The 11,185-nt window shown below is 46.2% G+C and overlaps 1 protein-coding gene across 1 annotated transcript; it reads right to left on the reverse strand.

The window, feature by feature from the left end:
- Window positions 1–10,002: 10,002 nt before the first annotated feature.
- LOC124172277 (flocculation protein FLO11-like) lies at window positions 10,003–10,701 on the reverse strand. The gene has a single exon (XM_046551734.1). It carries the CDS (start codon window positions 10,699–10,701, stop codon window positions 10,003–10,005), a length of 699 nt encoding a protein of 232 aa, XP_046407690.1.
- Between the last annotated feature and the right edge of the window lie 484 nt (window positions 10,702–11,185).

Raw genomic sequence — 11,185 nt, forward strand, 5'->3', positions numbered from 1 at the left:
GCGCTGGAGGTTCTAACCCAAAAGAGACCTCCTATCAAAGGTTCCTATATCCCTCGGGTAGCCCTGGCGACCACACCGGATCTCGGTGTGGCGTCCCGAATGTGTGGCTCCGTGGTGGGTGGGGAGTCCAGGGGATGAATTTCTGCTTTGAGTTCATGGATAACAACTTTCTTCCTCCAACGAAAAGATCCCGTCCGGAAGTGGGCGGGGGAGAAAGTAAGTCTACCGCTTGTCGGAAATTCCTTGTTATGAGATGTGATAATGATGGTGAGACCCTGACAAAGGTGTCTCCCTTTCTAATAAGACGAGTTCTGTCGGCAGCGATACCCGGTGACATAGAATCGGCCAAAAAATTAAGGGGAGGATCACTGTTAATTAAAACCAGCAACGAAACAAAGCGAAAAGTTATTGAAAATGACAACATTTAACGAAATACCCGTTAAGGTCCAGGTGCACCAAACACTCAATACATGTCGGGGAGTCATTTCGCATTACGACCTGCTCTACGTCTCTGAAGATGAGATAAAGAGTGAGATGGCGTCTCAGGGTGTAATAGACTGCCGCCGTCTTAAGACAAAGAGGAACGGTGAGCTGATCAACAGCACGTCCGTCATCCTCACTTTCTGTCGTGACAAACTTCCTGACAAGGTCTATGTGGGATATGAATCTGTTTCCGTAAGGCCATTCATTCCTAGCCCCATGCGGTGTTTTCAATGCCAGCGTTTCGGCCACATCGCTACTAGATGTGAGGGCAAGGCCACCTGCCCGCGCTGTGGCAAAGAGAAACACGAAGGTGACGCGTGCACCTCTGAACCAACCTGTGTAAATTGCGAGGGATCACATCCGGTTTACTCTCAAGATTGCCCGAAGATGAGAGAAGAGAAAAAAATAATGGAGATAAAGACAGTGGAAAACCTGCCATATCATGAAGCCCGGAAAAAAAATTGAACACTCATCGCGCCTACGTTCTCCCGTTCGTATGCTGCCGTAGTAGATTGTGAGAGAAATAACAATACAGACACTCAAGAGAAAAAGAAGGAAGAACGTAGGATTAAGAATGTAAAGCAAGCCAAGCCGGATAAGGCTACCAAAACGGCAACGAAGAAGGGCACACCGCCGGAAAAAAACGATGCTAGTCAGGGCTCTTCAAAGAAGAACCCAACCACAACACCCACCGTGGCCACTCAAAGCAGGCGTGGAAAATCTCAGTCCCCGGGTCCATCTGGTTCGCCTACGCGTAGCCAACCAGAGTCTATGGAAGAAGACGAATATATTTCCGAGTCAGAAATCATCCGGGCGAAGGCTAAGGAGAGAAGACGCATTAAGCGTTGACTCTCCCTCTGGCAATTTTAAATTAATTTATCTATTTATTTAATTTATTATTATCAATTTTAATGGCTTTTATCATGCAGTGGAACTGTAACGGTTTTTATCGGCATAAGGAGGAGCTCGACATTTTAATCAGAGATTTTAACCCGTCCTGTATATGTTTGCAGGAAAGACGTTTTAAGGGTACGGACAAGGGATTTTTTAAAAATTTTAACGATTTTAGACTGGACGATACCAGCGGCCAACGCGCCCATGGTGGAGTGGCGGTTTTTGTTCGGGAGGCTCTTTACACCTCCCGAATAAATCTTAACACACCATTTCAAGCGGTAGCGGTGACGGTGCACGCTCCCGAGGCGATAACGGTGCGCAACGTTTACCTGCCGGAGGGTGCACCCGTCACCCGTTTTAATCTAGAATCCCTTGTTCACCAGCTACCTCAGCCTTTTATTTTACTCGGAGATTTCACTCTCCATTGATGTAGGAGATACAGGGCTAAACCGTGCTGGTTTCCTCTTTTTCCTCAGAAGTGCTGCATCATTCTACACAGCAGACTAAAAATTGACAGTGTCACAGGCTTTTGACAATTTTAGCCTAGCTTTAGGATATGAATCTGCAAGAAAAGGTTGGATAAGTGCACACAGAAGAAACCTGAGAGAATGAAACACATGAGAAATCACTTATAAATTGCCGTATGTGCCTCACTACTACATCATAAGTCGGCCAGCTGACGTTTCATGGGCTACTTACGATCTAATCTCCCTGAAATCATGTGGCCAGTGGCATTTTTCATGATTTGGGAGAAGCCACCTTTCCGGCACAGCCGCAGTCTCCCTCAAAGGTTTTACTTTTGCTGTTTGGTCAGCATCATCGTACCAAAGTAGAAAGTTGATGATGCAAAATTTGCTCTGGAAGAGAATAGCAATGATCATAATGCATTTACTGACAAATATTTCACTATAAATACTACTATGCATGAAAAAAAATGTCCACACCCACTCTAAAATATGCAATTTTTGAGTAAAATACACACATTCAGGTTAAGGAGGCACTTTCTTTCCCCAAGCCGTCTGAAAATTATAACAATGCTAACATACGGTAGTTATCTCGTCTAGAAGGAATGAGACCTAGGGCACATCCTAGGAGACGACCCTGATAGTATCAGCCAAGTCATTAAGTTTTTAATAGAGACTGGCCTAAATAATAGTGTTTAAATTCTAACCTTTTTATCATCTGACTACCCCTCTTATTTTTATGAATGTTTAAGTACCTTTTTAATGTATCTTTTAAAATTTTGATTTTATAGATTTTTTCGGTGGTGCAAATGACCTTAGTTGTCGAGGCACCCTTACACAAAATACTACTACTAATGAAGCAGAGAGAAAACCACATATTCTTCTCCAAAGGGCATTAGAATTGCTTTATATAGTACCTCACTCAATTCATTCACTCTGGCTTCACGTGAGAGATTCCATAGTTTATGTATGCTAAGTTTCCATGATGAAATAGGATACTCTTATAAGCCTGAAAATGGTTGGAACTGCGGTGCAACAATCCTGATACCAGTTGAGAGACCACCATTGCAAGTTAAGAAATTTCGTATTAATCCATAACGCCCAATTCAAATATTTGCTGGAGTGGCAGGTGCGAGGGCCGCACAAGTTTTTTTTAATATTCCTTAACTTACTCTCAAAAGGGTATGCACTAAACCTCGTGAATGGCCCATGATTTTTCACATCAGCACATAGAGATGCAGCAGGCTGTGTACGTTGTAGGACAGGAATTTGCTCCGTATAATTTTGGTGCTTTAGGACACAAATAGTTTTAAAAAGTTTGTCTGCGTCATATACCTAGGTTGTGATCAATTTCTCATTGCTCACAGTAAAAATTGCAGAAAGCGGCAACAAAAAGCATTTAAATGCATTGGCCTTCAATACACTGCTCAAAACAACTGGTCCGTCATACTATAGGAACTGTCGACATTCACTTGCTTTCCGTTTCGAAACATAGTGCAGTGACCTGGTGAACTCATAAGGAAGAAATGGTGATACTTCATCAATGTTGGCATCCAAAGGGCGCCTGTTGGCAGCTGACAGTCTGGCCACAATTTTACCTTCGAACAATATATTTCAAAAACCTCTAAGTTCCAAGGTCCACTAAATGCATGGAATCAAGAGGTATGTCAGAAATGAAATTACCATTTTCTTTCAGAGTACTGTCACCCTTATGATGAGAAAAGTCTTCTCTATTCCTGAAAGAATTGTGGATCCTTAACGGGCCAACTGCACTGCTGTGTATTGTGAAAGGTCCCACTCTTTCACCCTCCTGCTCTCAACTTTCACATCCATGAATAGAATCATGCTCCACAATCACAGACTTAGAATAATCCGCAATACACTTGATGTGCGGGTGCATCACATAAGTTTCTGAATTCACACTGTCTTCCAAATGCAATGGTATTATCGTTCTTCGGATCTCTTACCTCTTTCACAAACTCGGCGAGGTACTCCGCTAAAGCCTTCGGCTTTCCTTCCCCATAAAATATTCCAACATGAAATATCTCACGAATACCAAGTTGATTGCTCTTGGCTAATATTGGCCAGGGGAATATATTCAGGGGAAGCACTTTTGTAAATGGGGAAACCGTCAAAGCCAATATCAAGTAAAACTGTCGTATCTTGTGATTCCCGGACATTACTGAACTGCTTTATGCATGTAAGACTCGAAGTCCGGGTTAAGCAATAACAAGACTCCAAAAACCGATGTAATTTAACGGGAGTTTATTGTGACTCCGAAAAAAACATGTACACAGCACCTTGTAACACAACCAATTGTCACTCAGGCGGCACGCACTCACTACACCTGCATAGCAAGGTTCTCGGGTTGACCTCCGCGTCGTTTCATCTTCATGACAGTTTCGCTGGCGTTGCAGCTGGCGTCTTCAGGTTCGAAGTGTTTGATGCAGGGTTTTGCCCGTATGATTGGTTTGGGCTAGGTGAGTTATGATTGGTCCGTTTGGGTAATAGTCTCTTCCAGGTGTTTTAGAGCGAATAGCTGTCCACCCTGTTAAATGTGGCTGTTTTCGCTATTTCGATAGCCTCTCGTATGAGTCGGGGAAAGTAATGCTTTTCTCTAGCGATGATTTTTGCATTATCTAAGTCCACATTGTGCGTGTTGATTATGATTTTATATGCGAGACCCCAAGGTTTTGCATTGCCTCGTTCTAGTAACCTTTCCCAAGCTTCCCTTTTCGATGTTCTTTTTTTCTCGTAGTATTTAGTTTTGGATCTGATGTTTATTCGTTTCCAGAATTTTATTGTTTAGACTCATAGGTTAACGTAAGAGGTTCAGTTCATTAGACCACCATGTGACTTTTCGGTCCATAGCCGAGGTTTTTGGCATGCTCGTCTCACTAACTTCTTATATTAAATCTTAAAGCTCTTCAGGGCTGGGTGTATCCTGGAATTCGTTTATCAAAGAGAGAAGTATGGAATCAAAAAGCTTCCAATCTGCTCTTTTTATGTTGAACTTGGTGTCCATGTGATTAATATTGAGGTTAAATTTTCTGCCGGGGGAGGCTTTAAACATTATCAGTCTGTGGTCACTAATGAACTCGTCAATAAGCCACCATGTTTTATTTTTATTTGCCATTTTTCTCGTAAGAGTGACGTCGATATTTGTTTCATAACCCAGTCCTTCGTATGTTTTTAACACGGAGTGTTTATTTTCTACGATGAAGTCTCGGCTAAGAATAAAATCTTCTGAGAGTTCGAACCTTTGGTCTGTCGTTTCACTGTGCCACATTGAGGATTTCGCATTTACATCGGCTGTGATGAGTGTTTCGAAACCACCGAATATATTTATTACTTCTTCAATCCGGTGAAGATAGCCGTTAATCTCTTCTGAAAATTTGAAATAGTTGTTCACTAAAATAAGATCTTCGTTGTTAGTATTTTTAATTTTTACGACGACCGTTTTTCCGTCGGTGAGTTGGCTTATTTTAATTGTATTTTGCTTTTTATTCCAGACGACGCGACGGTGCAACAACTGATTTCGGTCGCTTTTTCATCATATAAGATCTGTCCATCTGGGAATTTTGGTTTGCCTCTATAGGCATAGGGTTCTTGTATAGATAAAACGTTGATGTGTAGTTCCTGCGTGAGTCTTACCATATGCTGCATCGCTGCGTATGACCGGCCTAAATTGATTTGTCCTGTTTGCAGTTCTTCATAAGACCCCGCCATAACCGAGTCGTTGGCATTACGTTTCTTTTGCTTTAACGTGAGCCGGGCATTGTCGGTCTCCGGTCCGGGACTATAATTTGGTTTTTCCGCAGTTGAACAATGGAAGCATTTGGGTTTGCTTTCTTTGTTTGGACAATCTTCGTATTTGTGTAATTCGCAGCAATGATAGCAAATTGAATCTTGTTTTCGGCAATTCGTAGTTTTATTCTCGTATTGCTGGCATAATTTTACAAGATTCCCAACCAAACTATACTTTGTCCTTGCTTTTAAATGTCTCTTACCTCCATTGTGCATTTGTTACTCCTCTCGGATTCGATCGGACAAATTTGGCAGGGATTTAGGAAAGGAAATTCCAGAGATGTTGGGAAAGTAATGTTTATTCATTCTTCATTACTTATTACATCTCACTCCGCATAGCGACCGCCCACCCGAGTCTCCCTCTGCTCCTCCTTCACCTTGCTTTTATCCCCAGTCAGCCGTTGTCGTAATTCGGCAAACGGGCGTTGCATTCACATTCCTCCGGGAAAGGCGGATGGCACAAAGGGTGGGGAGGAGGCGAAGGAGGGGAGCCGTTGCTGCAATTCGGCAATCGGCCTTTGTGTTGCACATTCCTCCAGTGCAAGGTAAGGAAAAAGGTGGATGGGGCAGGAAGGTGGAGGTGAAGAGGCATGAACGCGCACATAGGTACTTACAATCGCCCTCCCTTAACAGAGAAAAAGTGATGTTCCGAAGGCACACATTATTTTTTTAAACTACACAATGAATAATTAAATCTCACTTTAATATAGGCGATTCATTTATAAGTGATTAATAACACAATCCCAATACCCAAAACATAAAGACACAACTTATAACATTAGGCTCAGCGAGAGAATTCCTCTTTCGATACAAAAGAATATATATTTTGTTTTTTAATCACTCATTTCCTGTTTCAAGAATTTCACATGGAACAGCGACGCGCACATGAGTCGCGTCAATGATAGGAGTCTGCGGCTCTTTCCTCTTACTGCCACGGCAAGAAATAAAGTTTTTCTTTCTAATGTAATGAATGGAAATAATAATACATATCACAAAAATAACCAACATAGTTCCTCCTCCAACGTAGTAAGTATGGACCGCGGAATGTGTGCGTGCACTTACGACTCCCAATAATAGGCTCTCAAAATCTTTCCTCCCTCCGCCCTCGGAGGGGCTCTTTTCCACTTCATCCCTCAGCAAATCCTGGCAACTTCCATTCTAGGCGTTAACATTTCGCAATGAGAAAGAGTTTCCCTCTCCAGTCAACAAATCGAATTGTGGTATCAAGATGCGCACGTGTATCCTTGTAACTCCCTGGCTAGTTGTGATAAAGGTAGAAACGTTTCTGTTATTTTATTAAGTAATGACAATGTTCCTTGAGGGTCAGATTCTCACTCACAGTCACTCCGAGGTACTTTACTTCACTATTGTATGTGACGCTCACTCCATTAATTTTTATAATTGGTTTCCGCGAGACGCGTGTGTACCCCCACTCTATCCGGCAGGCTGTTTAGAAACGCGTCCGATGCTCTTTCATCCGCTTCAGATTGGCGTACTGCAGCCACGGCAACATCTTCCTCCTCCATCCACGTATGGCTGTTCAACTCCCGAATGCAGTCTGAAAATTCCTTGACCCGCTTCCTGGGTGCCATGCGGGCGCCAGCAAGCGTCTCTCTGTAGAACCGTCGGTTTTTCACCCCCTGGTACCTTCTAATACAGTCTTTCGAGCGTCATCGTATGTCGCGACAGCCCTACTCTCTCATTCGCCCGCAGGTGCTCTGGCTTCCCCCCTGCGAGTGCGTAGGGTGACCACGCTCAGCTTGTTATCGTCGCTTCAACTCTCAAGTTTTTCCACCTGTTTCACTTGAGAGAAGAACGTCTCCACGTTCTCCCCCGCGGCGGCGAGAAATAATCAATGGAGGATACCATTGCTACTGACTTTCCGGTAATTGGCCATTCCTCCTTCATGTTATCAACACGGGCTCTAAAACCTTTGTTCTCTTTCTTGAGGAGCCGTAGTTGCGCGTATAGCTCGTCCACCGCCTGGTGGAAGTCCATTTCGCGGCCCGATAAACTGATACGACCCGTCATTCGTGATTCTCCTCGAACGGTATTTGTGACTGGATGGCGTTGCTTCCCCAAATTTCAGCGAAGATCCCCCACTTCTGACACCAAATCTAAGTCGTCTTCGCCGACGGTAAATGGGTTCGGGGGGAAACAAAGCAGGGGACAAGTCCAAATGCTCACACGAAAACAACTCAACTTTATTCCAACCAAGTCGTACACTACTATTCCGCTGCGCAACTTCGCCTGCCTCCCCTAGCCGCCGTCAGGTACATTAATAGAAAGGGTTATTTCAGCTTAAATGTACAAGCTACTTGCGCCGCTAAAGAAGTGTTCACGAGTGTTAACTTGAGGTGGCCCGGATCGGTACATGATAGTAGAATATGGAGAAATTCTGATGCTCGAGCTAGATTACGTCAATTTACTACTGGGAGATGACGGATATGGCATTGAACCGTGGCTGATGACTCCCTAGGGTAATCCTGTGGAACCAATGCTAAGAGCATATAACAGACTTTTCAAAAGGGAACGTGTAATAATTGAGAGATGTTTCGGCCAGTCAAAGAGAAGATTTCCCTTTCTACAGTACGTCTGCCGAGATCTATCTCAAGGGATACTTCCACCATTTCCTGTTGCTTTGGGCTTCATAATGTAGCAAAACATCCCCAAGATGATGACTTCGTGGGAAATGAGGAAGGTAAAGAAGGCGTCAATGAAGATGCAGCTATTGATGAAGAAGAATTACGTGAACGTGGTTCCCAAAAACGGAGTAATATTCAAAAAGTATATACAACCAAGAGCAATGGTAGAGAGGAGTGAAAGAACGGAAGATAGAAATAAAAGGTCATTTTTGACATTCACATATCGATAAATGTTTATTGACTTACAAAAATCACAGAAATTCACAGAATAACTTCTACAATTTGTCGTATCCTCCGCTTCCGGGTCGTTGAGGGGTCCTTGCTGGGAACGGGTCCTCATGAGTGGACTGGGAGAAGACAAGCGTAAAGTAAACACAGAAACTCCAATTGCAGTTTGACCCCGATTTATTGGTATATTTGTAACACATAGTGGCCTTACTCCATGCATGGAGTAGGTTAAAACAAACAACAAGAAAATGCCTGAAGGGCGTCAGGCGGTGGTCTGCAGGGGCCTAGTTGGTCCTGGGTGTCGGCCTCCCGGATGGCTGCTTCTGGGGTGAGGGTCCGAACAGCGTTCTCACCACCCGCGGGTCGCTGATCCGCCGTGGCAGCCTGGTCACTGTAGCGTACGGGGTGAGCGGTGAGTCGATAGGTCGCAGCTCATACGGCGTCGGCGGGCTGAGGATAAAATAGAAAAAGTAGGTTTGGCTCATCCGTCAATCTTCTGCACTGCCGCCAGCTGCTGATTCCATGAGTAGACCGTCTTCACGGAGTACCCAAGGACATCACGCGCCGCGTTGTCTAGGATGTTGGCTACTTCTGCTCTCTCCTGCGGGTGCAGGTTGGCCACGAGGAGGCTCAGGAGCCGCAGGGGGTCGTCCTTGGTAACGAGGGACTCGGATGCCGGACCTGGAGAGGGGAGAGAGGTGCAAGACGTTAGTGGAACAGTTTGCGCCAACCCTTCCGGTTTTGCCGGTCGCACGGGGCATTTCCAATCCCCGGCGTGATGCCCTCCTGCGCAGTTGGCACACTTCAGATACTCCGCCTCTCAAGTTGCGGAGCGATGGCTCGCTCCGCACCTTGCGCAGCGAAGATCCTTCGTGCACCTGTGTGTCGGGTGGTCGAAACCCTGGCACCTGCGGCATTGGGCGGGTTGGCAGCGTGGCGGATGGGGGGGCTCTACTCGGAACCGCTTGCCAAAGGCAATTAGTCCGTCGTGCAGGAGCCGCTGCGCCGTGTCTGCGTCTCTCGTGATGACCCTCATCAAGGTGGTTGGTTGGCCGGTCCTTCGGGCAGTGATCCTCATCACTCGGATACAGCGGAGACCGGCACAGCCCAGTGCCTCCTTGATGTCTGCCTCCGTGGTCGTCCTGTCCACGCCGCGCACCACAACTGAAAAGGAGGAAAGAGAGGGGCGGTTAGTTGTTGCCGGCCGAGCGGTCGAGCGCCGCACGAGTGCAGCGCACGGCTCGCCCAGCCGGTGGCTCAGCTTCTTAATCTCCTCCGCACTCTCGAAGAGGCTGCCATACGCCGCTGGGATGCGGAGCATGGCGCGCCTCTCATGCGAGAATTTCGGAGACCTCTGCCGTGCGGAGAGAAGGGAAGGTAGAGGTCAAGGCGGAGAAGAAGGATTTCTGGGTTATGGAAACGGGAAGGTTGCTAATGAACACCGAAGTGTCATTGGCAGGTGGTTTGGAGGCGGTAGAGGTCTAAGGAGTCGGGTGTAGTGGGATTGGGGTTTGAGAGGGGGAGGGAAAGGGTGAGAGTTCGGTGTCGGACGCCGTGTCCGATTGGTACGAGGCGTCCGATTCTGCTGATGGCGGGTCCGGGGCTGGGCTTGGCTGCGGCGGCGGAGCAGGAACGGGGTTGACGGGCTTGGCGGGCGGCTTATTCACCACTCCGGTGACGACGGCCTTCTTCTTCCTGCCCCGAGTTTTCATCCACGACACGCCATCGTAAGGGTCCTTAGACGCCTCACTCTGGCTATGCCCTGGATTACTCATCGGTCTTGTCCTTGTCCTAGTGGAGGTCGTCCTTCCTTCCTTCCTTCCTAGGCTGGTAGGCTGCTTCCTCTTCTTCTCTACTCCTTGATCTCTGTCTTTTCGGGTCCCGGGGCCCTCCTTATATTCGGTGCTGGGCCCTGACGCCAGCCAATGAGTGCTCGTCTTGGGGCCCGGGTAGGGGAAAAGAGAAAGTTGCTGCGGCGTCCGCGTGGGTGGAAAGGGAAAGCGAGGAGAAGTGAGGGGAGATTCGGTTTTTCTGTCCACGTGGCCCGATGACGTCAATCCGTCCGCCCCTTCTCCTTGGCGTGGGGGGTGGACGGTGACGCGGGGGAGGTTAGGGGGAGGGTCCACGTGGTCTTCCCTCGTGCCGGGAGATTTGAATCGCTTGGCGCGGGCTTTGGCCATGTTGGTGGCGCACATCAAATTGACAGAAACTTACCTCATTATTACACGAAGAAGTGTTGTCTGTCTGAGAAATACCTCTCTTTTCCAGCATTTCTATGTAGAATTGCCTCTGAGTACGTACAGTTAATAATTGTTCTAATGGTACAAGTCTTTGCGATTCTGAATTTGACTAGTTAATTGTCTCTTCAGTCTAAATAATTAGACAAAATATTTGTTTTTCGAAGGCTTGAAGATGGTTTCGCCTTTTATGGCATTGCATTCATTGGTGAACTTCGGATGGCTTCTTGAGAACTTGGGCCTTCACCAGTGCTTGCTTCAGAGCATGGACAATTTCGCCGAATCTGGTTTCCACCAAGGCTCAGGGCTCCTGAAAAATTATTTCATAAGTTAGTTTGATGCTACTTTTAATTGAATTGCCTAGCCGTTTTGTGAAATGATTGTACTATTAAACAGAGAGAAACCACAATAATAAAGGAATCGGGTA

Source organism: Ischnura elegans, chromosome 1, assembly GCF_921293095.1.
Source record: "Ischnura elegans chromosome 1, ioIscEleg1.1, whole genome shotgun sequence".
Classification (NCBI taxonomy): Eukaryota; Metazoa; Arthropoda; class Insecta; order Odonata; family Coenagrionidae; genus Ischnura; species Ischnura elegans.

Excerpts from the sequence above, each read along its gene's own strand:
- LOC124172277 (XM_046551734.1), bottom strand. The coding sequence starts at position 10,701 with ATGGCCAAAGCCCGCGCCAAGCGATTCAAATCTCCCGGCACGAGGGAA.